Here is a 27964-nt window from a genome sequence, read left to right as displayed (position 1 = left end):
TCTATATCTGAACAAAACTTGGGCTGAGATGCATGAAAAGGCAAGACATTTAGTGTTAGAGACATGCATCTCTATTCACAGTATTCATCAATGAAGACTAAAGGTAGTTCTCCTGCCTCCTTTAGAGTGTGTGAGTATGACTGATGGTCATGAAGGCAGGAGTACAGGTGGCCACAGTGATTTTATTTTCTGTTTTCTGTAGCAGCAGCATTTGCCTGAATAAAATAAACCTACCAACAGTTGAAAACAGCATGCGATGAGCATAAGAGAGGTGCACTAAAGGACCTGTCTCACAGTAGTTGAACTAAATGCAAGTTTGTTATATATTGACCCAACGTTAAAGATTATTAAATATCTCAAGTGCAAGGAAAAAAAAGGCAGCTCTAGCCTAACTTCAGCAGAACACGGGGGGGGGGGGTGGGGGTGTCATTTCAGTGTGACAGTCCTAACTCACCACCATCTATTTACTGGGGGTGATCTTGTCCAGTCCTGGCCACGAGGGGATGTAGTAGCGAGGCAAAGTGCCTTCCATGAGTCTTTCCATCCACAACCCCAGGCGGTCCAGTTTGTGGTGGATCTGCAGGGTGGACAAGCTGCGGGATCGGTTGGATCTGCGCGGGGGGTGGTCGTCGCGGGAACTGGACCTCGACCTCCCCCCTGATGTGCCACCTTCATCTTCAGATGACTTACTGTCGAGGTCTTCCCCAGTGTAGACGGGCTTAAACAGGCAGAGGTACTTTTTGTGGCCGTTCAGTGCCAGCACATAGCCAGTGTAGTCCATCTTGTGGTTTCCCGCGTCATCCTCATCAGCATCGATTTGCATGGCGTCCTGGGCGTATTCCAGCAGTGTGTTCATCCACTCGCCGTGCTTGTCGATATTCAGAAAGGAAAAATGCAGCGTCAGGCTCCTAGGAGAGGGTTGAAAGAATGAATGTGATGACGTATAGATACACAGGATTAAATAATTTTAACAAAAATGTTAAAATTAGAATGATCGCCTTGTGGTTGTATGCATCTGAACGCTAGTGAAGTCGCAGTCACAATTTACAATTATGTCTGTGAAAACATGGATGCTTCACAAACATTTTCCCTCCTGCAGCACAGAAGATCCAAACACTCAGCATAGTTTCAAGGTGGACACCCAAGATTAGTGTCATCAATTCAGTATCTGACCATCCTCCAAAATTTCCCCTTATTCAATCCTGTTGGACATTTGTGTGAAATGTTTTCATAGTTAGTGTATGAATTCTTAAGTAATGGCCAAAACCATGCTTTGTGAGGTCAAGGCGTCCTATATCATGTCGAAATATCACATCCACTAAAATGGGACAGACGGACAGACAGACTCCAGCCATAGGCATCACCGGCGCAGAGACATAAAAACAACCTTTTCGTTCAGCACGAGAAAAAGTGAACATTTACCCGGTAAAGGAGTACACCTCTTTGGCAAACTTGCTAAGCAGGATGTTTTTGGAGGCATCAGTGAGCACCAGCACTATGTTCATGTGTCCTGGCCTCAGCTTTACCAAGTTGCTCATGTAAGTGATATCCGTCAGCTCTGTCACCTCCACAAAATTCTTCTTCGGAGGCCGACTAGAATACAAAGCAAAAATAGAAAGCTTAAATCATGGTGATGAATCCTGCACTTGATAAAGCGCTAATATGGAAATTATAAATGTGTTTTTGCCTTGAAGTACTGCTGGTCCCTGGAGACCCATTTTCTGCTTTTGTTCCATCCTTTGCCTTTGGTTTAGTCTGTTTATCTTCACTTGAGTCACTAAAAACACACACACAAAAAAAAAAATCCGAAAGGAGATGTGCATACTTGGGAGAGTAAAAATAAATTATTATTACTTTGTTTTCTTTGGCTTGTCTTTAGATTTCTTAATACTGTGTCTTAAACCAATCCTGGGAACGGGTGATGTTGCTATAGTTACAGTTTTGGCAGTCTAAATGTTTGAGTTAAGCTACCGACCTGAAGGCCTGGATGACCACAGTTCCAAACAAGATAAACAAGGCAGAGAAGATGAGGGACAGAAGAGGCATCATCTCACGCCTGCAAATCATCACAGATGTGTTAGTGCAACAAAAAACACTGTACTTACAGTTCAAAAGCTGGTTGTTTTATGAAATGAAATGATAGATTTTTACTTACCAGTTGTTGTGCAGAATATCATCGATGACTTCAGAGAGGTAATCGTAAGATGCATAGATCCATCGGATTACAAACATCTATAGAGTGAGATTATTACATTTAGTAAAGGACTGGCGGTTGATATTTCACACGGACAATTATTGTTTAGACTACTTTCACTCAAAGAGAACATACAGAGGCAAACTCGTTGTTGAGCTCAGGCAGCATGGCATCATGGACGAGGATGGAGGGGTCCTTTTGTAGTCGCTGCAGCTCCTCCAGAAGACACTGTTTATCCTCCTCGCTGCCGTTCCAGGCAGTCACTGGCTTGAACAAGGCCTTCCCTGCAGCATTACGCCTTTCAAGGATCACCACCTGAGAAAAAAAGCACTTTCCTTTTATTTGTATCTTAAATAATACACTTTTTATGGGACCGTGAATTTAACTTTGGTCATTTTTAACCCTATTTCCCCTGCTTTTGTGTTTAAATGACCAAAGGAGACAACAAATGAAACTGGTCCTGTGTTGAGCAAGAGAGCTGCAGCCAGCAGCAGAGAAACAGGCTGTAATGTAACCCCTGTCAATTTACATCCATTACAGGTGCTTATTTTGCTACTGACAGGCTCAGATTGTTATTCTTAGTGTTTGACAGCAGTTTAGAAAAGGTTCTCTGCTGAGACTGACCATTTTGTTTAAAAGTAAGATCATTTTTGTTTAACCAGCAACAACCCAAAATGAGTAACTGCAAACCCACCAGACTCCATTTAAATAAACAGCCATTTTTGCGTGTGAAGAGTCAGGATATTTTCAGATCTAACTGGGTGAATTAAGATTATGGAGTTTCTTTCTAACAGAGTTGGATTTTTGGGGCAGTGGAAAGATGAACAAAGATGATTTTTGTGAATTTTATTTTTTTTCTGTTGACTTTGAATGAAATTTGTTTTTTTGATGATAAAACCACTCATTATTTAGATGGAGACCAGTGGGTTTGACAACAGCTGTTCCAGACTGCTTCTGGTTAAACAAAAAGGATTCTTATTTTTTAACAAAAAAAAGTATATCTCTGTTAGGATCCTTTCCATAATATTGTCAGACTTAGAATAAAAATCTGAGACTGTCTGAGGCAAAAACAAGGACTTTTACTGCACGAAAATTAATAGTGCACAATTGCTCATCCATGTTACATTGCAGCCTGTTTAACATCTGTTAAACGCAGTCTTCTCACTCAATACTGGACCAGTGTCGTCAATTATTGTCTCCATTAGTCACTAAATAGAATCCAGGTTGAACAATACAGAAGTAACCCAAGTCCAAAGATTTGTTTGGAAAATACAGTTAAATTGTGTATAGGAAGGAATTAACACACTATGACACACAACTACTTTTAACAACATATTTTTCACGCTTTTTGTTTTGGCAGTGAGGAATAACCCTTGAAATTATTATTTTGTCTCAAATTCTTGAACTTAAACAATATCCCACTGATAATTAAAACAAATAAGCTGAGGTGGTTTCGAACATTTCATCTCCCATAGTGATACCATTTACCAAATCCCCATATATAGATTCACAGAGGAACTGGCAGGTGTAGTGTTGGACATGTAGGCGTGTACCTGTGCTGGTGACTGTGTGCTGTCCTTGTTCTGCATGAGGATGTCACAAAGAGGTTGCTGTAGCCGCTGATACACATATGCAAATCTCACAACTTCCTTGGTGTTGGTAGAGGCAAATGATAGAAACGCCTGATTTCCAAATGAAAAGGTCTCTTCATCACCTGTGATCAGCAGGACACAGTATCTGAGGGGAGGAAAGATGGGTAAGTAACTTAGTAAATGTAATCTACATATCTTAAAATACCTCAAATTAAATATGGAAATTAAAATAGAAAACGAATATAAATGTCAGGTTCTTTTACTTTCTGCGTCTATGGAACTGTTTGACAGGACAGAGTTCATCAAAGAGCTTCTGATTGACCAGCCGTGGCACAAGGAGGAATTTGTTGTTTGACATGAACTCATCGATAATTTGCTTTTTCATTCCTTTAGCCTGCAGAGGACAAACATAACCATATGGAATATCAGTGAAGTAACATTTCAGCCAACAAAGGCGCAAAAAGTTAAGCATATTTAAAGCAATAAATAATGTCTCCCTGCTGCTGTGATTTACCTGTATTATGTCAGCCGGCTTGTCTATGTTCTCTTTGAAGACTAACATGGTCGGAGCATAAGTGTTGATATTGAACTGTTTCTGCAGATTAGCAGTCTCTGAAAGGCCCTGGTCCACATAGCCAAACTGCAAGTAGTCTTTATAAGCAAAAGCTGTCAGCTGTGGAGATGCAGAGATTAGTACTGGCATGTTTGTGATGTAGTCACTATCAGTAGCACCTGAACTATATTTCGCATAAAAAAAACAGCAAAGCAGAAGCCTACTTTGTAAAGCAGAGGAACTACAGGCACTTGGTCGAACAGAAGCACGTGTGGCTTGTTGAGTTCATGCCAGCTGCTCAAGAACTGCAGGTCGTTCTTGTTGGTGACCTTGAAGTATGGAAAATGCACAATATTTAAATCATTTTGAATTGTTCACGTACAGCCATTAATCTGTTCACATACACTTTACATAATAAAGCAATACTTTGGTCATCCTCCCTGTGATCATACATATTAGGGGTCGACAGATTATCAGCCTGGTGGATAATTGGGCCCGAAATTTGATATTTTACTGATTAGTTGTACCTGCGTTTTATTTGAATGGGCGCAGATAAATTAAAAAGTTCAAAGAAAGCTTCAGCATGGGAAGAACTTTAACTTCAGGGGGCTCTTTTTTAATTAATTTTTTATCAAAATTTTCACTTGACTCAATAAAAAAAAAGTTGCTCGGAACTTGCTGCATAGGACGTTGAGAGTTTCAGTTTTGACTAAACATTTGCCAAAGGCATTTAAACAATTTCTGACAGAAAGATTTTCATTTTTATTGTAAATGCATATCGGTTCCAAATATCGGGTATCAGTCTCATTAACTACTAATAATCCATATCGGTATCGGCCCTGAAAAACCAATATCGGTCGACCCCTAATAGAACGTTTATCTCAAGATGGGCAGATACTTACCCACTCCACTAGTCTCTGAGGAAGAAGATCTTCCACAAACTGCCTAAGGTGCTCCTTTGCTACAGCATAATGGAAAAATGTCACTTTGCCATTTATGACTCCCAGTATTGATGGGGTGCGGTGAGCACCGAGGTGATTGGCTAACCGTCTCTCATAGCCAACATCCACAACGCCTATCCCCACACCTGCAAAGACAAGATATCCACAAACATACACGTTTTCAGCTCTATGTATGCAATTTCTTCAACAGCAGGAAAGCTAGAAAATTCTGGATGATTTATCGGTTCATTTCAAACCTAGAGTCTCCATCTCCTGCACCACCTCTTTCCACACAGGCTCGATGTGGATGCAGCTGAAGCACCAGTCAGAGGTGATCTTTATCAGGTACGGTCTCTTGTAGCTGTCAGGCACCACGTCATTGACATACTGGTTAAAGTGCAACGTGTACTTGCTGTCAGCAAAGTCCCTATGGTTTTTGCTGTTGAAAGGGAAGTTGAAGAAGGACTCGTCAAAGTAAAAGCTGTCTTGGCGATGACCATAGCGGGCGCTGCCGTGTGGTTGGGTGTCATCTGTCTGCCCATAACGGTCATAATTGGCACGTTTGTCTTCACTGGACAGGATCTAGATTCGGGATTGAACAAATGTTAATATGACAGACATCTTCCTCTCATTAGTATGTTACTGGCTTTTCTCATCACAGCTCAAATACACATACCAGTTAAAGGGACAGTTCAGATTTTTTTGAAATGGGGTTGTACGGGGTAATTATCCATCCACTGTATGACAAACAGTAAATGTCAGTCGGCATGCCCCCATTTTGGAGGAGCATTTTGGACTCCAACAAGTTAAGCAAGCACCAAAATGTATTTTAGCAACCTCAAAAAAGTTCCACCTAAACAAAAAAATCAATATCAGTTCATCAGACCTTAGGATATGCTCTATTGAGAGTATTTCCACTACTTTAATGTCAGACAGGGGTTTCTTACGTGAAAATTCATCTGTTTTATTGCTTTCTTCAAAGCCAGGCTCTACTGAGAAAAAGTAGGTTACTGTGTTTCTCTGGTGTTTAAAAGGGTTAGTTCAGATTCATCAAAGTCATGACAATGATGTCTTTTGTCTTACCCCACTTGCCCAGCATTTTTTCAAACATTTCAGATTCAACTCTATTCAAACATAATTTCAGCTAGCTGGCATAAAAGAAGGGAGAGACAAACCCAAGGTGCAATGTACATGATGGCAAACAAATCCTCAGACACTAATGTATATTAAAGCTACGTTAAATCAACAGCTACATAAAACAATTTACGATTATATTACATTTAGTCAAAGGTTTTTCACAGACGTTTACTGTAACAATCTCAGTACACACAAAAAAATCCATGACTTTCCCAAAACTTTCAATGATTTTGACTAATTTCGTGGCATTTCCGGGCCTGAAAAAGTGCAATTAGAAAATTTCAGTGACTTTTTCAGGTTTTCCATGAACCTTGTAAAATTACTGTTTTTCTCCATGGTGTCTGGTGGCTTTGACAACAGCAACGACAGGAACTGAAGCTGTTAACAGCTTCCCCATCGAAACAAGGTGAAAGAAAGGTAAAGTAGTGAAAATACTCCCAATATAACATACACTTAGACTGACACTGTTTTTTTAGGTGGCTAAGGCATTTCGTTAATGACCCGGTCCACAGCAGCACATTGCTTAGCTTCCCTGTCAGACTCCAGCCTACCTCTCAAAACTGGGGGCACGCACACTGACATGTACTGTAAGAATTAGTGTCTATGGATAAATACCCCATACAACCCCACTTCAAAAAAATCTGAACTATCCCTTTAAAAAAAAAAAACACACACACACACACACACACACAAGCTGCACAATATATTAAACTCCATTTTGAAAAATGACTAACCTCATAAGATTTGGTAATCTTGATAAACATGTCCTCAGCACCTGGATTTTTGTTTTTGTCAGGATGCCTTGAGAAGAAAATGCTCATTAGATAAAAAATTAAATGAGGTCAATAAAAACAGGTCAGTATAATGTTAAAAATATTTTTACCATTCTTTTGCAAGACGCTTATAGACCTTCTTGATCTCAGCTTGGCTTGCACTCCTGGTTACTCCCAAGATTTTGTATGGGTCCATCTCAGGCCCAGCAAGTGTTGCTCCTGTCAGCAGCACTGAGAGGATCACCACTACAGCCAGAGGCACAGACATCTTTGACCCTGCCATCACAGAAACCTTGAACATAGCAGAACCATCACCATCAAGTTAGTGGATTCATTCTGAGGGTTTTAAGACTGGTGTTGTGTCAAAATGTGTTCCCCAATGAAATACTGTTTCCAACCTGTTAATACAAGAGCCTCCCTTTGTGTTTAGGGTGAGGGACTATTCATTATTCATGAGGGGAAGGGGTGGTGCAAAAAAATATGCACTTGGGATAGACGTGTTTTTTTTTTTATTTTGGTTTAGGTGAGGGACATAAAACTTTAAATGTTGGTATTTTCTATTTATATTATTATATTTAAGTAACATCTGTTAAGTACACACACAAAGCAACCCTATGCAACTGACTGTCCCTTATGATGATTCTCTCTTTTCTACTTTTTCATAATTTCTTTCAATGTTGCTCTTGTTTGTTACAAACCTGTCATGTCACCAAATGTATTAAGCTTTGTTTGTCTTGCCAGTTCTCACGTTTTGTCTTGCTTCACTAAATTAAAAAAAAAAAAAAGAAATAAAAAAAAAGTAACCTCTGAACCCCAAATCCTGCAAGCCGATGTGAAAGGCATGTTTTCTTTATAAATCTGCAAAATCATATCATTCCTCATAGCCAGGAACTTAAAAAGTGGAAAAACAAAATTTCTCAAGGTCTTCAACACATCATTTTCGAAGAGGATTTACATTTTACTTGTGAAATTGTGTTTTTTTTTTTACTGTGATAACAAACGTCTGCACTGTTTGCTAGTTGCATAAGTTCCAATACTACCAACCTTTGGTGTGAACACAAAAAAATGGTGGAGGGAGGGTAATTGATTAGGAAAAAATATTTATAGCTTTGAAGAGGATCAAGATTTAAAAAGTCACATCCCAGCCACCCCCCTCTGTACAGTCCTTTACAGGGTTTGGGTCAGGTTTAGGTAGAAGGAAACACACATCAACGGGCAAACACTATTCAACCCAACAGCGGAAATCATGACACAGCCTTTAGCTGACATGCAAATCTCAAACAGGCTTTCCTCCATACTGACGTGATCATAGTTATGATGAAAAATGATGATAACAACCGGATAGCTAAATGAAAATGGCATTATAGCACGCTAACCACAGAAGCTAGGCAAGCTAGGTGGTTCATGTCATCTAACTAATAAAGCAACAGACATTTCAATATCATTATCCGACTGACATGTCACTGGGCTGTGACATTAACGTTATTCCTCGAGGATAAAAGCATTCACGCATTTTTAATTTTTTATTAAGGTTAGTTGCGATGCTACGGAGGTTAGCTGTCTCAACGAAACAGCTCTACAGTCACCTGAAGCAGATGCAGTCAGCCGGTACTACGCCACATATTTGGTGAAGATTTTGATGTTGTCCAGCTTGTCGGTGAACGCTGATGTGAACAGACAGCTAAATGTTCAGGGTGTGTTCGGCAGCATCCCACAGCTCCTCCAGGACGAGCTCACAACCTGCTGCTGCGAAGTAGGAGTAGAGGGGGAGGCGCCAAGTGTCGAAATTCATTTCGGGAGATTGAGTATTTGGTGACACTTCATGCTTCGTGTGCGTGTGTTCAGTTTATTACCCGTCGCGTCGCGCTTTTTAGTGTGACTCTATCGTAGCGCGCCGGTTGTGACACTGCAGCGTGCGGTAATTGAAATCAAACGCACCTTGTTTTTTTTCCCTCTGTGCTCACTCAGCGGACCAATCACAGACAACAGTGATGTAAACAAGGAAATAGCTAATGCAACCGAGCACAGTTCAGAGAAATGAAAAGGAAACTTCTAATATTTTTATAGGAACACGGTGTCATTTCCATTTAATAAACGAGTGGGGTAATTGTTCTCATTTTTAGGATACCGACCATCTCTGTAGTTTTAACAAACGGTGTAGGTTAGAGCTTTTGTGACACGTCTTTGTCTCCCTCACTGAAGTCGTTATTATTGAATGGAGAATGGAGGAAAGTCATAGAAAGACTCTTCGGAGCAACAGGAGCACTCTTGTAAAAGAGTTGAACCCATCAGACCTCTATGACGGCCTTCTGGAAAAAGGTGTTTTCACACAGGACATGATCGATGAGATAAAGGTAAGACAGCTGTTTAGGTCATGGCGTCAAGTTTCAGGTTAAAGGGAAGCTACGCCCATTTAAAAAAATGTCTATATGTTATTCCGATCGTCTAAGGCACTCCAAAAATAGAAGCAAACGTGGATAACTCTGTCCTAAATCCTAAATCTAGACTGCTCAAACTCAAATATGTGATGCCATCAGGTATGAAATGTGGAGCTGCTCTATAGACAATGACTTGGGAAAGATTTTACAGTTTAGTGGCACTCAACCAGGGGTCCGGGGACCCCCAGGTGTACTAGAGGCAGTTCCAGGGGGTTCCAAGAAAAATGGGATCATAGGTTTCACTTCCTCCATGGTTATCTTCTCACTTGTAGCGTCCAACTATAAACCTCTGGGCATACACATAACTAACAACCAGCATCTTTTCAGATGAAGATTGCTAAAGCAAATTCTAATCAAATGTGGGTCCTTGATCTAATGTGTATCAATTTAGGGGTCCATAACACAAAAAAGGTTAAGAACTACTTTTCTAGATGACACTGAGCTCACCGAGGGGAATGCTCTGAGTATATGGGAACATTTTCTGTTTCAGAAGTGAGAAAACTACAGCAGAATAAAGCTACTTTGAGTATGAACTCTGTAGTTGTGTAAATAATAAAAAAAAACAGTTTTGGGTAGACACCTGGCTATAGATAGAGGTGTGTAAAGTCAGTTTAAATCTATCAGTTGAAGTGAAATTTATATTTGGAAAATTTCCTTTGCTCTTCCTGACAAACTAACTAATGTAGGCAGTGGTAGTCCAGTAACTCCCCTGTTCTATGATGTTATGTTACTGTTTTTGTCAATAGAGTCAAGTGGCTTTGACATAACAGCTTTATTTCTCCATCCGAAAGGGCTGTCTGATGTCAAGGTACAGCAGTGAAAATACTCTAAGTGTAGCACAATTACTTTTTTATGCTGCTAAAAACTTATGGACGCAGCTTTGGCTCAGCGTTGTGTGATTTTATGTGCTTGACACGGGGGTTTTATACCAGGAAGTTATTGTAAACAAACTTTTAATTCAGTCTATAAAAAAGCAAAACAACCATTCTGTGAACCCACTCCTATCCATTGTCTAAGGAGCAGTTTCAGATTTTATACATGTTAAAATCACAAGTGTACTCAGTTCTCCGGTTTCTGGCTTTGAGACAGAGTAGCTCATATTCACAAATATTGACTGCATTTTCCTAGGCCATGGACATAACATATTCCAATTAATAATTCATGTGGTATTCCACTTTTCCAAGTCTTTGTGGGATGGCTACACTTAGAACAGCACTCATTACTGCGTCTCTGTCTTGTCAGAATGCTGGGACTAGACGTGACCAGGCCAGACAGTTAGTCCAGGACTTGGAGACTCGTGGGGGTCGGGCCTTTCCATTATTTCTAGAGTGCCTTCAGGAGACAGATCAGCACAGTTTGGCAGAGCGTCTTCAGAGTGGAGCTCCAGCACTTCAACTACAACCTGCAAAACCAACTCGGTCTGTCCGTCCTGTTGTTCTGCCTCTCCCAACTTGTAAGTTTGTGATACTATGATATATTTAAGTATTTTTTCTTTTTGGGCTAATAATTACAATGATTTGTAACTCTCTGGTCTAATCATATTGACAAATACACGTGGCCTATATGTGTATGTGCTCTTTGTTTCTTAAACAGCCTCTCCTGTGGATGCTGATAAGCAAAGACAAAACGATGTCCCTGTCCATCCATTACCGAGACCCAACCCTACTCCCAGTCCATGTAAGATATGTGATTAATTTACATGCTAGTGACAGGCTGGTAAGTTTCTTGATGCTTAACACATATTGATATTTATGTCACAGCACCTGAAAGGGATTACGCAAGACCGAGGCCACCACCAAGACCTAGACGGGATAGCATTCAGGTAAGCACCATTGACTTATCACACACTTTACAACCAACAGAAAGACAAAAGTTGTTGCTAAATTCAGAGTATATATTTACATGTCTCTTTCTCTGTCTCCCTTTTTCTGTGTTTGTATCAGAGCTATAAAATGGACGCCAGCCCATGTGGACATTGCCTCATCATAAACAACGTAGAGTTTGAACCCGCGAGCGAGCTGAGCAATCGCAAAGGGTCAAACATAGACTGTGACAAGCTGGAGAGAAGATTCAAGGCACTTAACTTCATTGTGGAAGTTAAGACAAACCTGAAACAAAGAGTAAGAGGCTTTTCTTTTGCCTCTGTGCCTGACAACACAAATAAAACGTTGGAGTTCAGAGTTTTAAAGCTAACTTTTATCACTGCATTTCAGCAAATCAAACATCAACTGTCAGCTTTATCGAAGAAAGACCATTCACAGTATGACTGCTGTGTGGTTATCATGCTGTCCCATGGGACTGAGGTAAGAAAAGTCCTGTATGTTTTTTCCTCAGAAAACACCATCCTCTCTGACCTGCTAAAAGTTCAGATCACAATGACTTATACGCTTATATTTATGCTCATAGGTGAGTCACAACCGCTTCCCTGGTGCCGTGTACGGTGTGGATGGACAGTTTGTTCCTGTTCAGCATATCACAAACTACCTAAACGGGCAGCACTGTCCATCTCTACAGGGCAAACCCAAACTTTTCTTCATTCAGGCCTGCGGAGGAGGTAACAAACATTGAATTTACTGTTGAACAAGTAACATAGCCTGCGTAAAATCACTTAAAGTGGTCTCATAGGGAAGCATTTGTTTTTGTCCTTGAGGTGAAAGAGACACAGGTTTTGAGGTGTCCCCAGATGAGGTTAAACCAGCCATCGGTGGAGCCGATGATCAGACAGACGCCATTCCAATGTCATCTAGCAGCGACTCTCTCAGCATGTCAGATGAACCGGATGCTAGAGCCTCACTGCCCACTCCGAGTGACATTCTGGTGTCCTACTCTACTTTCCCCGGTATATGTGTGTGTGTGTGTGTGTGTGTGTGTGTGTGTGTGTGTGTGTGTGTGTGTGTGTGTGTGTGTGTGTGTGTGTGTGTGTGTGTGTGTGTGTGTTGTATACATGCATCTGTGTTTACAGTACAGTCGCATAGACTTGACTATACATGTCTTTCTATATCCTATTGTGACAAACACAGGTTACGTTTCTTGGCGAGACACCCAGTCGGGCTCCTGGTACGTCGAAACACTGGACAGTATCCTTGAGGAAAATGCTGCTACCAATGACTTGGTAACAATGTTGATGATGGTGAGCTTCTCTTATTACACCAGCAGAACTAGCCGGTGTTCTATTGAATCCCCTTTACCATTTAGAGCTTTTTAATTTAACCATAGACACATCTGATAATTGATTGTGCTTATTTCCAGGTTAACCATGAAGTCTCCCAAAACTCTGCAAAAGGGCTCTACAAGCAAATGCCGGGCTCCTTTAACTTCCTTCGCAAACTTCTCCACTTTCAAACCCAAGCGTAGCGATCTGCAGAGTACAAATGTGAAAATTTTTGTTTCACTTTCAGGGAATGATAATTTGTTTCACTGCCGTACGACATGGCTGTAATTTGTGGGGATTGTGCCTCAGCAGAGTTGCTAAGTGTATGAAATAGCTAAATTGTGGTTTTTCTTTCACAGACTAACAATCATGTCTTAGTGTACATTTCTATTACGTCTTACTGTGTGTTAACATTTTTTCTAAATTAACTTTTTGGGTAAAGGTATCATCTTGGAAAGATATTTATGTACTGTGAAATTGAGGTTTAGGTAAGGTATTTTTTAAGTATACTTTGTGTCTTGTCATCACAGCAGCTGTCAAATTTCAAGAACAGACAATCAATGTAATGTTCAATTTTTATTCTGCAAGTTGACATAAAAGACTCTTATTTCAAGTCTTCTTATATTGATTTTTTTCAACAAAATGAATTTTTCATGAGTTATTTTGTGAAAATGAGGGTGGAGAAAAGGAAAGACTCTCCATATACAAGATTAGAGTCACCTATGAGAGTTAATTGTGCCTCCCATTTTTCCTGCATAATTAAATATGCATAAGACTTCAATGGTGTTGTCGCCCCGCTGAGAGAGAAAGCATTTTATATTCTTTGGCTCATCAGCTTCCTAGTCCAGCTCCAACACACACAGTGCTACAGTCACTCTAATGCACTGAGCTCTCCAGTGACTCAGTGAGTCATCTTGACTAAACTCAAATCTCCAAACACCAGTATAGATAGTGTTTTTGACTCACTTCTGTTGAGTTTTTTTATTTTTCTTCCACTGCCACCAGGGGGCTCTGCAAAACTAAAAATGGATTCATTTTTGTTTGTTTGTGGTGGTTTATTTCTGTCTTTGTTAGCAATTTTCCAAGAGGAATGCACATAATAAAGAATAAATTAGATCAAAGCATTACATTAAAAATCAAAGAAAACAAAAAGGTGCCCTTTTTACTGATCATATTCTCACGAGTAACTCATTTACTAAGTTTAAGTTAAACATTTTTTTTTTTTGCATTCCAGTTGCTCAGATAAATACACACTTTTCCACACATATGTTTATCTCTAATATCCTGAACAGCCTCACAGAACCTATAGCATGGCCATAGATTCATAGACTTGTTTTCTCTCTTAAAGCTTGTAAACATTTTTTGCCAGAAAACCTATTTCAATTAATTCAATTATCCCATATACATATAGATATACTTTGCTGTAATTAAATAATTAATTGGCCTGAATTATTTGCTAGAACTAATCAAAGCTATGTGACCATATTCTCATAATAGATCAGTCTGCATGGCATGATGGGTAATAATTCAGTTAAAGGTCCAGTATGTATGATTTAGGGGCATCTAATTGTAGAAACTGTATAAAATATGCATATATTCATTAGTTAATAATCACCTAAACAATAAGAGAGGTTGTGTTTTCATTCATTTAGAATGAGCGGTTTATATTTACAGTCCATACAGAGTGGGTCCTCTTCCATGGAGTCTGCCATGCCGCCCTACAGTAGCCTGGAATGGACAAATCAAATATTGGATCTAGATCGGGCTTTTTCGCTTCAGTCACCAAAGTTCTTCTACATGCTTGGCACACAGGAGAAGTTTCAGTCTACAACCTCACCGCTAGATGCCACTAAATCCTACACACACTATACACTGGACCTTTAAGGTACAAAGCACAAACGGTGTGTAAAATTACAAGACTATATAATAAATATGAAATAACACAATTAATTTTTTTCCTGATTTATTTACAGACCCTAAACAATACAAGAAAGTTGTAAAATGTTTACATGGATGAAGCTAAATTTTATATTTAATACTGCACTCTGTATCTGTTGAGAGAACTACATGTGACTGACTTGTGAACGCTGATAAGCTGCATGGAAAAGAGAGTTATCCAGGGTCACTGTCAAGTTTAGTGAATAATGTATTGGTGAGAAACGTTTTGGTGACTTTTTTTTTAAAGATGTGTTTTTTTAAGTTATAAGAGTTGACTGCTGAAAAAATCCTTCTGATTTCCAAAGGCCACAAAAAACTCTATTTTTTTCCTAACTTTTCTACCTTTTCATCACCAAAATCTCCCAGAGCCCCAAGCTGCAAAGGTTCTTTTTTTTTCTGAACTAGAAAAATCAATACAGTTTAAACGCTAACTGGATTTTCCACGGCCCGGTCAGGTTACAACAACAACCTTTTTTTTGACAAACCACTGCAACCCCTTACATGCCTCACCCTCAGACATGTAGGCGCCAACAGAACATTGTTGATGGGCACATTTTATTCCCGCTTTGGTTGATACTGCTGCAAGTTGTCATCATGACAAGAACATTGTGATTTCTGTACGCCTGAAGTTGTTTTTCCTACTCTCATTTAGCATCACATTTTCCAAAACAAGTCCTGCACATGACTCCTAATCTGCACTTGCAGCTTCTTCTATACTATGTACAGGCAATTTGTTGATCTCAACTCAGATATTATATGTGCTATATTTTATTCTGTCTTGAAGGTAAGCCTTTTAGCTCATAAGTGTATTGCACTCTCACATTTTTAAGAACGCACAAATGGTTGAAATAATTCTTGCCAGTCTGCTTTGAATATTACAGTACCTCTGAGGCACAGATCTAGTTCTAAAACAAAGTCCTTCCCAGCGAAGGAGGAGAAAATACTTCCTGTCACACATCTGTGTGTGTTAATTTTGTATCCAGAGATGAATCTATATTCATCTGCAGGGTGCAAAGGGCAAGGAGCAATGACAGCACATTGTCAAATACAACATAATATCATCTGCATAAAATGACATCCTTTTTCTGTGCAACCAGAACACCCCCTATAATAAACTGTGCTCTTATAGTGACTGCAAGAGGATAAAATGCCAATGAGAAAAGAAGCAGAGACAAGGGACAACCCTAGCATGTTTACATAATATTCTTAAGGAGATTATATTATTGCCCAAATGTATTATGATTTTCAAAGCAAAATTCCTGTCTTGGCCTTAAATTAGATTTTGGAAATTTTACATTAGCACTTTAATTCCCAGTGTAATTTGAGAGACATCTCAGGTTTGTTATTCAGTCGTTTCTCTCAGTTAATACAATGACATTGCCAAACTACGCCCTGCTTTCAACCAGCTCAAACAAATCATCCACTGTTTTGTCTCTTGGCATCTTGACAAATTGTAATACACTGTTTTCTTGTTTATCTTGCAGTATCCAGAACTGCAAAGTTTGTTTTGCAGTGCTATGTAAACCTGGTTTTAAACAGTGCAATATAATACATTTTTCATTATTATATAGTTAAAATGGGCCATTTTACATCATTCTGACTTATCATAGTAGTAAAGTAAAACACAGATATTGATATCTTGAGTGAACCAGGACAATACCAGGACCCTGAAAATGAAGCCGCAAACTGAATTTAGCTCATAAAATGTTGGTAGTGACACCTGTACTTTTCTTGTGTGAACTGCAGATAGATAAACAAATCAGCAAGCACACCACTCAGTATAACGCCTTATTTCAACCAAAATTCAACCCTACTCAAATAAAACAACAACAAAATGACTCAACCCTGTCGTGCAGAAATACAGAGAGTTTAAAACATATAATCTTTTATGGTATAAACTGTTTGTATTGTATGTAGATCAGACTGTTATCACAAATAGGTCCTATATTTAACCCCAAATCTTTTCCCTGTAGTGTTTTTGTAGCCAAAACTGTAACCACACACTGTACACACTTCCATGTAACACATAGTAGAATATGGCAATCATTACAATTGAGTATTAAATGTTATTCTAAATAAATGTATCTCTTATTTTGACATAGCTAAGAAAAAGTAGGAATAGCCAATATTTTATTAGACTGCAGCTCCGCTCACATATCTTCCTTCGTTTCCCTGTATGTGTGCCTGTTTCCTTTCAAATTTGGGAAATTCCAGCCAGTTGAATAGGAGCCACAGGAGCAAAGTTCAGGTTTGCTTTGCATGACAGACTGCCCCACTTCCAAATGAATAAATAGTGAGTGTGTATTATCACTTACCACTTATGAAATTACCACAATCAGTCTTATTGCTCACCGAGTACTGGGCCTGTAAAAACATGCTTCGCTTCAGCATCACATTCTGTGAGTATACTGACGACCATAATAATAAAAAGAAGGTTATAAAAATAATGCTTTCTATTCATTAAGTACATTTTGGACAGTGATTTTGTGAAATGAGATCCCTTTGATTCTCTTGAGTTCTGTTTCTTTTGTAGTGCTGGCAGCGACCTGTCTGCTTGTAAGTCCAGGTAAATATTTTTGTGCTTGTTATGAAGATGCTTGGATACATTTATATATATATGCCATTTGTGTTAAACTAATTCTTCCATATCTGTTTTTAGCTGTGGCCAAAGAGATGGTTATCACTTGTAATGTTGACACTGTCCAGCGCCTAAGCTGTGGTATGCCTCTATGTCCTGAAATGTTTTGACTACAACACTGCTTATATGAATTTTAGTAGCACTAAAGTGCTGGTTTGATTGTTTAGTTTCTATTTTAACTGTTGTTAAGGTATGAGAAAAAATGATATAAATATTGATCTGCTGCCATGATTTTTTTTTTTTTGCCAGTAAGTTTCAAGATAAGGTGATCATTAGCGTAACACCAAAACCTGTACCTTGTCAGATTCTGTGACCTAGTACCAGACATCCTTAAAAATCACTGAGTTCTGTGAGTTGGACAGTGGTTAGGGTTTAGGGGCTAGATCATGGATTGTGATGGGTCACAGAATGCGGTTCAACAGTGACCCATTTCCTAATTTCTCCTTCTTTGCCGTGTAACAGATATTGGAGTGATCAGTGTGCTAGAAGCACTGTATGGACGTGCAGATAGTGAGATCTGCAGTGAGGGAATACCTCAGGAACAGCTTGTGGATACAAATTGTGCTCAAGAAGGCACAGTGAATGTCCTTAAGAAAAGGTACACATTACATGTACCGTACAATCATAGAATAAAAGTATACTGTTCTTTATTATATGTGTTCTAAATGAAGCAACTAAGAAACAAAAAACATTTAACCAGACCAAAAAATAGTACAAACATTTCTACTGCAGTTAATATTACAAGCAGCTGCTGTCATCAATGCTTGATAGATACACATCTTAAAACACACTTGCTGAGTGCATTACTTCAGAAGCATATTGCTTAAGTATCAAGTGTATTCTTCAGCTTCCTTTTGAAAAAAAGGTGACTGATTCATTGCAGAACGAGGAAGAGATTGGACTTTTGCATGGCACAAAGTCACAACACTGTAGTGTTTTGTTGTGATTTTGTTTTATGTTCTTCCTGCAGGTGTGATGGAAAAAGGGTGTGTGAAGTGAGCAAGGATATCTTTGGAACAACTGATCCCTGTGAAGGCACCTCTAAATATCTACAGACCAAATACACCTGCCTCCCAGCAAGTCAGTCACATGTCTGCATGAAACTAAAGCTGCAAAGCCCAACCTGATATTTTTCACTACTTTATTTATAGCGATATAGTTTCTGTTTGCCAACTTGTCAAGATTTTCATGCATGGCTTGTTGCATTGGACATTTTATGCCTACTGTCAAAAAATGTATAGTAAAAAAAATGGATTTCAGTGATTTATTTTAGCCACCTTAAAAAAAAAGCAGTTTCAGTTTAAGTGTGAACTACCTTTGGAATATTTTAAATGCTTACCTTGCTGTCAGCAATTTCCAACAGGAAACTGAAACTGTTAAAACAGTCTCTTCAAAGCCAGACTCCATGGAGAAACACAGACATTTCACATCACTGAACACAAGAGTTGCTGCTCTACCACTGCCTCAATTATTTAGTGTGTTTGTCTTATTGTAAGACTTTGGTGTTTAAAGGGTTAGTTCTGATTCACCAAAGTCACACAATAATACAGAAAACCAACTATTCGAGGAAGTCTTAGACCAGCAGTTCACGTGTTCAGTGTGCCAAAATTACTGTTTTTGTCAATGGAGTCTGGTGGCTTTAGTGAAAACATTGATGGGGAACTGAGGCTGTTGGAAATGGCTCTTTGTCAAAATAAAGCACACATTTTTTAAATCAATTTAACGTACACTTATATACTTACATATATATATATTTGTGGGGGTGTGAGCTTTTAAGTGGCTAAAAAATGTTTGCTGTTTTGCAACTGCCCCCCTTCAAAGCAGTGCATTGCTCAGCTTTTGTGTCAGTACTTCAGCCTGCTTCTCTAAACTAGGGGCATACTGACTTCCATCTACAGTAGGTAATATGATAGATAAGTGCCTCATACCACCCCACTTCAAAAGATCAAAACTATCCCTTTAAGCTTTTTGGCCCTGCTTTGAGAGCTTTGGGTGATTCAAACAGGAAGTATTATGTTCCCATGGAGTGTGTAATTCAACAATGGAATAAACCTAAATTGCACTGTTTTTATTTGTGTGATCTGATTTGAAGATCACAAGAGGAGGGGTGACTTTTCATTTAAAAAGTGCATCAGCTGGGTTTTAATAATGCAGTAATGTATATCATGTTATTTTGACAGTTCACCAGGTGACATGTGAGCACTCTTTTGCACACCTGCATTGTGGTAAGATCACATATTCTCCTCTGTGTGTTTGGTGCATTACAATGAAAACGCATGATTTACTGTATTTTCATGCCACTTTAATCGTCAATATGTTACTTTGGTCGTTGGTTACATGTCTCTAAATGCTATAATCTTCCCTACTCTCCTGCCTCTTCTTGCCAGATGTTGGACAGGTTATAACTGTCTACGGCGCTGATTATGGACGCAGAGACCAGACCACATGCACTTACAAACAGCCAGCCACTAGGATCCAAAATACTGAATGCTCAAACCCAACCAGCGTTGTTTCTGACAAGTACAGTTGCCCACTCTTTGTCAGCTCAGTCAGAATCATGGTGTAATCAAGCCTGTATTCACAATGCCACTCTGTCTCCACAGATGTGATGGGAAAAATAGCTGCGATATCAAAGCAAGCAACTCAGTGTTTACAGACCCCTGCCGCGGCACTTACAAGTACCTGGAGGTGGCTTACATATGCGAATGTAAGTATCCTAAAGGCCAGTTGGGTGGGAATTATCAGCGCTACATAAATAAAGTTTGATTGTTTGATTGATTGAACATAACATAACATGCCCAAATAAGTATATTTGAAATGAAAAAAAAAAAAAAAAACTAAAATTCTTAAGTTCTTTATCCATCCTTAATCCAAAAGTGCTATATTTTCAGTTCAGTTTGATTGGCTCTCAATTTGGACACAATGATATGTGCTTATTAAGAGTAAAATGCATTTTTTAACCATCCTGCAATAACACATGTTGTGCAGTCACTCGGATTTATCATAAGTGAATTTTTCATCAGACCTTTTTATTTTTTTTGCAGATCCCATTAACATTCCAGAGGAGTCTCTGTAAATGTACTGAAATAACACAATAAACATGTATTAAATTATACATTCAATCAGTTCTGCGTGTCTTGTCAGTTTGTGATTAATATATGGCTATAGTGCTGATGATTATTAAAAGAAAATCTGAAGAAACGGGCACAAGCAAAGCTCTACTGCAGTGACTCTCAGTGTCTGATGTTTTCATGGTCTTCCAGGAAGTCCAGAGACAAAAAAATAACAATAGTGTTCCAGGAAGTATACAGACAAAATAACAATGCAAAAATTCCTTTTGTTTGTCAGTTTGCAGTAACTGAGAACATGTTATTGTTAGCTAGAAAACCGGTTAATCTAATGGATGAAGACATTGCTAACCAAGCAAAACTGATTGTCACAAGTTGCTGAGAGTAGATACAGGGGGCACATCTGCCTTAATATTTAGAGTATGCATTTGTTTTCAATAAAAACATAAAAGTAGCAGAGGACTTTTATTTCAACAAAATTTAAGATATCTTGGCCATAAATTGATGCAGACAAGGCAAAAATTGATACATAAATATTGTAATGGATGTTTAAAATTACATGGGGAGAACCTAAACCCTAAATACAAACCTACACCCTTTGTGAGGAGGGTAAGCGACATATACAGTAGGTAGACCAAATAGTCACACAAGAATACAACCTAAAAATTACTCCCAGTCTATATGCATCTAAAAGATCGGGAGCTGTCCTTCAACGAAGAAAATGTAAAAAGTGTGAGGTTATGAACGACTGAATTTGTTGTCAGGCTGGAAAAACCATCTCTCAATAGGCTGACGACATATCCCAACATCACCACGCAACAAGTAATGCACTTTGTGAACACCCATTTTCTTCTGACATTTCACTTTAACTTTTTCGTTCTTTTTTTTGCACAACTCACCTTGTGACATTTCCGTAACTGGAGTCAGCATGTTGAGAAATCTCTGGTTCATCATCCTGGTCACTGTCCTCTTTCATCACTGTTACACCTTTAGAAAGAAGACATTCTAGTTTACATTCCTCTTTACATTTTTGCATAGCTGAATGGGAGCCAATTGTGCAAGATCAAGCCATTGTTTTGTATTTAAGGCAAAGACAGATCCTCACCAGACAGAAGAAACACAGGCTTATCTGCTCCAGCATCCATCAGTCCCGCTGTTCCTCAGGCCGGTCCTCTAACATCATGCTCCATTTCACCACCGCTCTGTGTGAGTACACAAATGACAATTAACAGTAATTGTGTGGGTTCATTTAAAATTAGAAATTAGGTAAGATTCGAGATGTCTTGCTAAAGAAGCTAAAAGCTTTAACTTTTTGAAACCTGGAGTGATATTGTTTTTCTTGTGCTGCTTTCAGACGCCTTTAACAAGCATTTAAACCTCTGGGCAAATTGGTGCGATTTCTTTAATACAATTTTTTTAAAAAGGGGAAAAAGACAATGGGCGACTCAATGAGAAATGTTCCACAAATTACAAGATATAAAGAAAGTGAAAAATGTCTAGGGGAAAAAAACTATTTTTAATTCCCATAATTACTTAATATTATGCTACAGAATTATACATTTTAATGATTTTTCCAGGTCATTTCCTTGTTTTATTTTTTATTTCTGTAAAACTAATTTTCAGGTTATTTGATTGTACTTTTCACAAATTTCTTGCTAATTTTTTTGGGTCATTTCTTTTTTCATTGCTCAATACCTTCCCTCCAAGTTTTGGATGAAATCAAGCTATTTTGGTCAGGTTTCAAAGTTAATATATCTGATTAAAGTCAACCCACCACATATATATTGCTACTGAGTGAGAAAGTAAAAAAACACCTTTCTTAGGCACATAAAGGGGCCACTGAAAATAACATATTCTACTTTATGAGCATATTTTCCATATTAATAACTTTAAACCTGTCCCATTAGATGCTGTGTTTTCTGTTTTTTCCAACAAAGGGTTTATTTCCGATCAACACCGTTTTGTTTTGGGGTTTTTTTTCACTATTTGCCAGCAATAACTTTTGTGAAGCAGTGCTTTTTCAGTTTGACACATTACACCTCAAACATTGTCGTGTTTGCATTTCTGATTACTAAACATCTGTTGCCGTGATGATGACAAATGATGACAAATATCTGATGGATCATGTTCAAAACTTATGTCTGGAAGTAACAATCACTGAAAGAAAATTGTTCTGCACTATGTGTTACAATTTGGTGGACACGGCCCCAAAAATAGGACTCTTAAGACCGAATGGTAAGAAGAATTTCCTTACTGAAATCATGCAACTGAACAGAGAAAGGCCAATGTAACCAGGCTGTGAGCAGGCAAAAGAAGGCAGGCGTTCAAAGTTAGGGCAGTACTCCAAGGCAAGGTTGCTCAGTGAAGAGTGCATAAGGCAATCTGTTAGAGAACAAGTGGAAATGTGCTGGTATAGACGTAGGAGGAAAGTGGGAACAGGTTTGTGGATGGGAGGGAATATCAGGTGAGTCTGAGGGCATCTAGTGGATGGTTCGAGGATGGCACATCACAAGGAGACAGGGACCAAGAGCCAGGCCAGAAAAACACAACCAACCAGTCCTCATGACGCAGCTCTTGAAATGTATAAATAAATGTGCATTTTGTACGTACAATCAAATTATTGTCTGAGTTATGGGTAGTAAGAAAACATAATAATATAATAATATTCCACATTTACTAAAACATAGAAAATGGACAGCAATGAGAAACTAAAGAAGTGACGCAAAAAATTCAAGAAAAAAAGACACAAGGAAACACCTGAAAAAAGTGCTTAATAAATGATAATAACTTTAAATATTTAATAATGATAATGATAATTATAGTTTTTGGATATTTATCCCTAGCTTTTTAAAACAAATGATTTTCCAAATCCTGTAAATTCTTGCAATTTGCAACAGTGCCTGCCATGTTGCTCTGCTTTTTTCCCCCATGTTTCAAAAGAAAGCAAACCATTTGGCATAGATTTCAAAGGTTTAAACATTTGTGAGGGTGTCTGAACACAGCACAAGAAAGACAATGTCGATCCAGGTTACTGTGTAGCTGTGTTCTATTAGGCCTTCATGAGTAAGGCCAAGTTATGATGCATGTTTGCTGCACTGCCATGGCCTACTAGGACAAAACTGAGCCATTTTTAATGTTATTAGCACCACCTGTCCTTTTCCTGCTTGAACAAGTCAAAGTGCCTGCTATGAAAAATCCATTTTCTACTTTGACACAGCAGAATAACAATAATAAATAATAAACAATTTCTTTTTGTAAGACTTTGTAACTTTTGGTAATGTTTTTCTGACACAATTTGACATTTATGTTTCTCTTCCAGTGCTGGCGACAACATGTTTGGTCATGACAACAGGTGAATGTGATAATTATGATGCTTGCATTTATTTTCTACATACCGTATGTGGCTTCAAAACACAATTAACTCAACTTGTGCTCTCATATGTGTTATTTTAGTTGTTTCCACGGAGAAAGTTGTCACCTGTGGCAATGGTGGGAATGTCCAGCGCCTGAGCTGCGGTATGACTGAACTCTAAAAGTCTTTGTGTCCACAATGAGTTGTACATTTAAAGACATAATATGCAACATTTACAAATTATTTACAACAAGACCTATGTTATATCTTATATTGATTTGTGTACTTCCATTACACCAAATACTTCAATGTTCAAACACAGAGAAATATGTCATTTTATTGAAGGTGATGGTGGGACTCATTTGGTTGCCTGTCAGTGGCGTCATACACACTTTATCCTCTCTTGTAACAAGAATTCAGCATATTTCTGCCACACACCACAATTTTTCATTAACTGCATGCCATTTTGCAACACAGCAGAGGCCTAATTTATTGAGGTAACATGATTTAACCTTTAAATATCAATCTGGCTTAACATAATAGAGTGCTCCACGGATGGCAAACCCAAAAGGTAACATCACCCTGGTTCCCTCCTCCAAAAGCCTATGGGATTTTCCCATTGGATTTTGGATCATTACAGAAATTAATAATGTTTATGATACTTATTCGTTTTGTTCAGAAAGATAATCCCCACATATGAACAACACTTTCAGGAATTTTTAACCTAATAACAGAGGTAAAAAAAAAAAAAAAACTACGGGTACGTTGCCATCTACAAGGCTGTCAAGTCATGTTAATCAAAGTTTTGCTTGGTGAAGTTTTGTCGGCTCACTTAGCCACTTGTTAGCAACCCCCTTTTTTAAGACACATATAGGCTTAAAAGTTGATAAGTGGAGTATTAATTAACGTATTTTATGCCGTAAACGCTTAAGTCTTTTTTAAGCTTTCATTAACCACAGATCTTGTTAATGCTTCGAGCCAAAAACACATTCAAAAAAACAACTTACTTTGAGACGAGGGAACAAATGACATGCTAACAGGTGTCCGGGGTTTAGAGCTCAATACTGGGCGTTTCTAGCAGCTTATGCTAGCCAACAAGCTAATACGTTCGGTAAAATATTGCAAAAAAAACTGCATAAGCCGAACTAATGCTTGCACTTATGGCTGTTTCATTAGAATAAATCGTCACGTGACTAAACACAACATAAATAAATCTAAATAAAATACATTTACCTCTCAGTGAATGTGATTCCCGTGTGTCACGTCGAACAAATTTTCATCAGTGACGGCAGTTAACAAACAGTGAAGACAACAAGTCCCATGATCCCACGCTACTTCGTGACATCAAATTCTTTTGTCACTGTTACGACCATAGTCTATACACAAATATGTGTAAATATGTATAGGCTATAAAGATATGATGTATATCTTTATTTACAGCCTATGGTTTTGGCTGAGAGACCCTTTGTGGCAGAAATTTTATAGTTATGCCATCGCAAGTTGAAATACCCTTAAACCCCAGAAAAATAGGTGAGCTTTGATTTTCTGTCTCATCTAAAGCAACATTATGATGTTCATGTTAGACAGGAGAAAAGTGAGAAAAATGTTCACACCAGATTAGCTTTTAGAAATGTATGACTCGGTCAACATTCAAAGATTAGACATTATTCCTAAAGTCATTTCTTTAGAGTGGCACTCTCTGTCTGGTCTCTGATCTGTCCCTCGTTGTGTAACAGACTTTGGAGTGATCTTTGTTCAGGAAGTGCTGTATGGACGCGCAGACAATGAGACCTGCAGTGTGGGAAGACCATCGAGACAGCTTGCCAATACAAACTGCGCTCAAGAGGGCGCAGTGGACGTGGTCAAAAGAAGGTACACATTACATGAACAATCACAGGATAAAAATATATTATAGGACGCCCACAGCGCCCGTGATGCCTAGCACTGGACTAAGAAATTTGTAGGCTGCTGTTAAGTTCCCTGTTTTATGCATGTTCTACAACATAAAAGGCACTTTTTGGTAGTGTTAGTAATGTGCTTGTTCATAACATTGTGGTTTATGTTGGTTATTATAATACTTGTTACTATCAGTGAGTTGGCAGTTGCATAATTGTTCTTCCTACATTGGTTATCAATCAAATATTGAAATTGTATAAAATTAGTTCCTATCCTTAATTGTGTTGAAGTGTCAGTAACACATTTTAATTTTAATTATATATATATATTATGTATTCTGTGGTTACTTCTGGCAATGAGTCTCTTAATAATGCACCTTGAGACACAGACTCATTGTATTTTCCAGTTGCGTTGTATAGGGATTAATTCATTTTACAGCAGATTTCTTTTGTGAAACTGAAAGACTAAAATGACTAGGTTGAATCTATTGACAGACCCTACATACAATCCCCCATACAATCCCTGGTCCAAAATATTTTCTCACCAAACATAGTGCAGAGAAATTAATTTGACATTATACTGTTATAATACATAAAGAGGGGCGCCTGGTGGCTCAGGGGATAGAGCGGGTGCCCCATGTACATAGGCTGTGTATTTGCTGCAGCGGCCGAGGATTTGATTCTGGCCTTGGCCCTTTGCTGCATGTTACCCCCTCTCTCTCTCTCTCCCCATTTCATGCTATTTCTGTTCTATCATTAAAGCCCCCCTCATACAAAAACACACAATGGGTTTCCTGTATTCAAGTCTACATTTCACACTACATATTGCATTTAAAGTGTGGGGATTAAACAGTAACATCTCTGACTCTCTCGTTTTAGTGCGGTTTTGCTTTGTGCCCAAAAAATGCTCCTTTTGTGTTTCCTACAGGTGTGATGGCAAGAAGGAGTGTGAACTAAACATAAACACTGTCCGTGCCATATCAGATCCCTGCCGCGGCATTTACAAATACCTGGAAACCACCTACACCTGCTTCCCAGCAAGTAAGTCACATGCCTGCATGTAACTAAAAAGCTGCATACATTATTGTGTAAAGTCTAATGTTATTCACTCATGTCACTTTGACAGTTCACTTGTCTGCCTGTGAGGGCTCTGTGGCACACCTCAAGTGTGGTAATGTTTTTTTCTCTGTTTTTTGCATTTACGGTGAATTAATATGATAAGCATAAGCATAATTACATTTTCAAATAATCTGATCTAACTAACTCTTAGCTACAATTCTGTATTCTTTGATTGTCCCTGCTCTTTCGGACAGACGTAGGACAGGTGATATTTGTGTATGGTGCTGACTATGGACGCCGTGACCAAACCACCTGCTCTTACCAACGGCCTTCCAATCAGATTGAAAACGTCACCTGCTCAAGACCCACTGACAAAGTTGCTGAAAGGTACAGCTGCACAATCTCTGCTAAAAGAACATCAAAACTGACAAGAAAGGGGATAAAAGAGGGTAGACATGCACAAAGAACATCCAGGGCCAAGGCACACATTATGTACAAAAAATACACGGACATTTGGTTGTGTTTGTGTGTTATGCTGCACCCATTGCAATCTGCAAAAATCATGATATCTACCAGCAAACACTGTGTGTATATATATATATGTACTGTATTCCATCATGTTTCTCTGCATCTACAGCTGTAATGGAAGAAACAGCTGCACTGTCAACGTGCTCAACTCAGTATTTGGCGACCCCTGCCGCGGCACTTACAAGTACCTGGAAGCAGCTTACATATGCGAGTGTAAGTATCTTAAAATTATCTGCAGTACTTGACAGTTGCTTGAATTATTTTTGTCTGAATTTTATATTTTATTTCTTTGCAGATCCCGTAGATAATACAAGCCAGACTCCAGTGCATGAATCTACTGAAATTTGAGTCATATCCCAATACACATACTTTGAATGAAATGCATTTTGTTCGTTGGCTTAAGAAATAAAATAAAAACTACCAGAATGCTGTACCGGATTCATAACTATTAAGAATTCCAACATGTTATTTCCATGGTCAAGGAAGTTTCAATCAATATGTGTAAACATGAGCTACTCTGAGCTCTTTCAGTGGCTTTCAGTGAGTTTTTTTTTTTTTTTACCCAAACAATGTTTATTTTCTTTTTCTTTAATACCCAAATGGCCTTTATTCTATTGTGTGCCTCGTTTTACACAAATGCCCTGCAGTTAGCTTACTACATTTAGATTAATTGTATCTTAAGATTAGCTGTTCTATGCTATCCATAA

The 27964-nt window shown here is 38.5% G+C and overlaps 3 protein-coding genes across 3 annotated transcripts; 2 read left to right on the top strand and 1 right to left on the bottom strand.

The window, feature by feature from the left end:
* Positions 1 to 425: 425 nt before the first annotated feature.
* dnajc16 (DnaJ (Hsp40) homolog, subfamily C, member 16) lies at positions 426 to 8944 on the bottom strand. Its single transcript, XM_042492472.1, has 15 exons — positions 8777 to 8944; positions 7301 to 7482; positions 7152 to 7218; positions 5538 to 5862; positions 5242 to 5426; positions 4564 to 4668; positions 4301 to 4459; positions 4050 to 4180; positions 3748 to 3931; positions 2330 to 2509; positions 2156 to 2232; positions 1976 to 2056; positions 1688 to 1777; positions 1423 to 1593; positions 426 to 908 (listed from the first exon to the last, which is right to left on the bottom strand). The coding sequence occupies exons 2-15, from the start codon at positions 7471 to 7473 to the stop codon at positions 461 to 463; spliced, it is 2376 nt and encodes a 791-aa protein (XP_042348406.1). The 5' UTR covers positions 7474 to 7482; positions 8777 to 8944; the 3' UTR covers positions 426 to 460.
* Positions 8945 to 9197: 253 nt separating this feature from the next.
* Positions 9198 to 13392, top strand: casp9 (caspase 9, apoptosis-related cysteine peptidase). The gene is made up of 10 exons (XM_042491873.1): positions 9198 to 9544; positions 10871 to 11081; positions 11222 to 11305; positions 11389 to 11450; positions 11572 to 11748; positions 11842 to 11931; positions 12035 to 12182; positions 12279 to 12467; positions 12649 to 12758; positions 12878 to 13392. The coding sequence occupies exons 1-10, from the start codon at positions 9413 to 9415 to the stop codon at positions 12980 to 12982; spliced, it is 1308 nt and encodes a 435-aa protein (XP_042347807.1). The 5' UTR covers positions 9198 to 9412; the 3' UTR covers positions 12983 to 13392.
* A 3639-nt stretch (positions 13393 to 17031) lies between these two features.
* LOC121947571 lies at positions 17032 to 27683 on the top strand. The gene is made up of 17 exons (XM_042492679.1): positions 17032 to 17116; positions 17251 to 17283; positions 17377 to 17436; positions 17818 to 17953; positions 18326 to 18435; positions 19536 to 19580; positions 19743 to 19875; positions 19959 to 20086; positions 21360 to 21629; positions 23743 to 23775; positions 23877 to 23939; positions 25512 to 25647; positions 26599 to 26711; positions 26797 to 26841; positions 26984 to 27116; positions 27367 to 27470; positions 27553 to 27683. Exons 1-17 carry the CDS (start codon positions 17038 to 17040, stop codon positions 27603 to 27605), a joined length of 1674 nt encoding a protein of 557 aa, XP_042348613.1. The 5' UTR covers positions 17032 to 17037; the 3' UTR covers positions 27606 to 27683.
* Positions 27684 to 27964: the final 281 nt, after the last annotated feature.

The sequence above is a fragment of the Plectropomus leopardus genome, chromosome 8, assembly GCF_008729295.1.
Source record: "Plectropomus leopardus isolate mb chromosome 8, YSFRI_Pleo_2.0, whole genome shotgun sequence".
Classification (NCBI taxonomy): Eukaryota; Metazoa; Chordata; class Actinopteri; order Perciformes; family Serranidae; genus Plectropomus; species Plectropomus leopardus.
The sequence above is the reverse complement of the archived record's forward strand: the minus strand, read 5'-3'. Positions and strand labels throughout refer to the sequence as shown.

Bases quoted from the DNA above. Each gene is read 5' to 3' on its own strand.
- dnajc16 (XM_042492472.1), bottom strand. From the start codon at position 7,473: ATGGCAGGGTCAAAGATGTCTGTGCCTCTGGCTGTAGTGGTGATCCTC. The intron at 4,669-5,241 runs GTAAGTATCTGC...CCATACTTCAAG, and splicing joins CTCAGAGACTAGTGGAGTGG to GTCACCAACAAGAACGACCT. The intron at 2,510-3,747 runs GTACACGCCTAC...TTTTTTTCTCAG, and splicing joins GCACACAGTCACCAGCACAG to GTGGTGATCCTTGAAAGGCG.
- casp9 (XM_042491873.1), top strand. From the start codon at position 9,413: ATGGAGGAAAGTCATAGAAAGACTCTTCGGAGCAACAGGAGCACTCTT. The intron at 9,545-10,870 runs GTAAGACAGCTG...CTGTCTTGTCAG, and splicing joins ACATGATCGATGAGATAAAG to AATGCTGGGACTAGACGTGA. The intron at 11,749-11,841 runs GTAAGAGGCTTT...ACTGCATTTCAG, and splicing joins AGACAAACCTGAAACAAAGA to CAAATCAAACATCAACTGTC.
- LOC121947571 (XM_042492679.1), top strand. From the start codon at position 17,038: ATGAAATTACCACAATCAGTCTTATTGCTCACCGAGTACTGGGCCTGT. The intron at 17,117-17,250 runs GTGAGTATACTG...TTTCTTTTGTAG, and splicing joins TCGCTTCAGCATCACATTCT to TGCTGGCAGCGACCTGTCTG. The intron at 26,712-26,796 runs GTAAGTCACATG...TCACTTTGACAG, and splicing joins CTACACCTGCTTCCCAGCAA to TTCACTTGTCTGCCTGTGAG.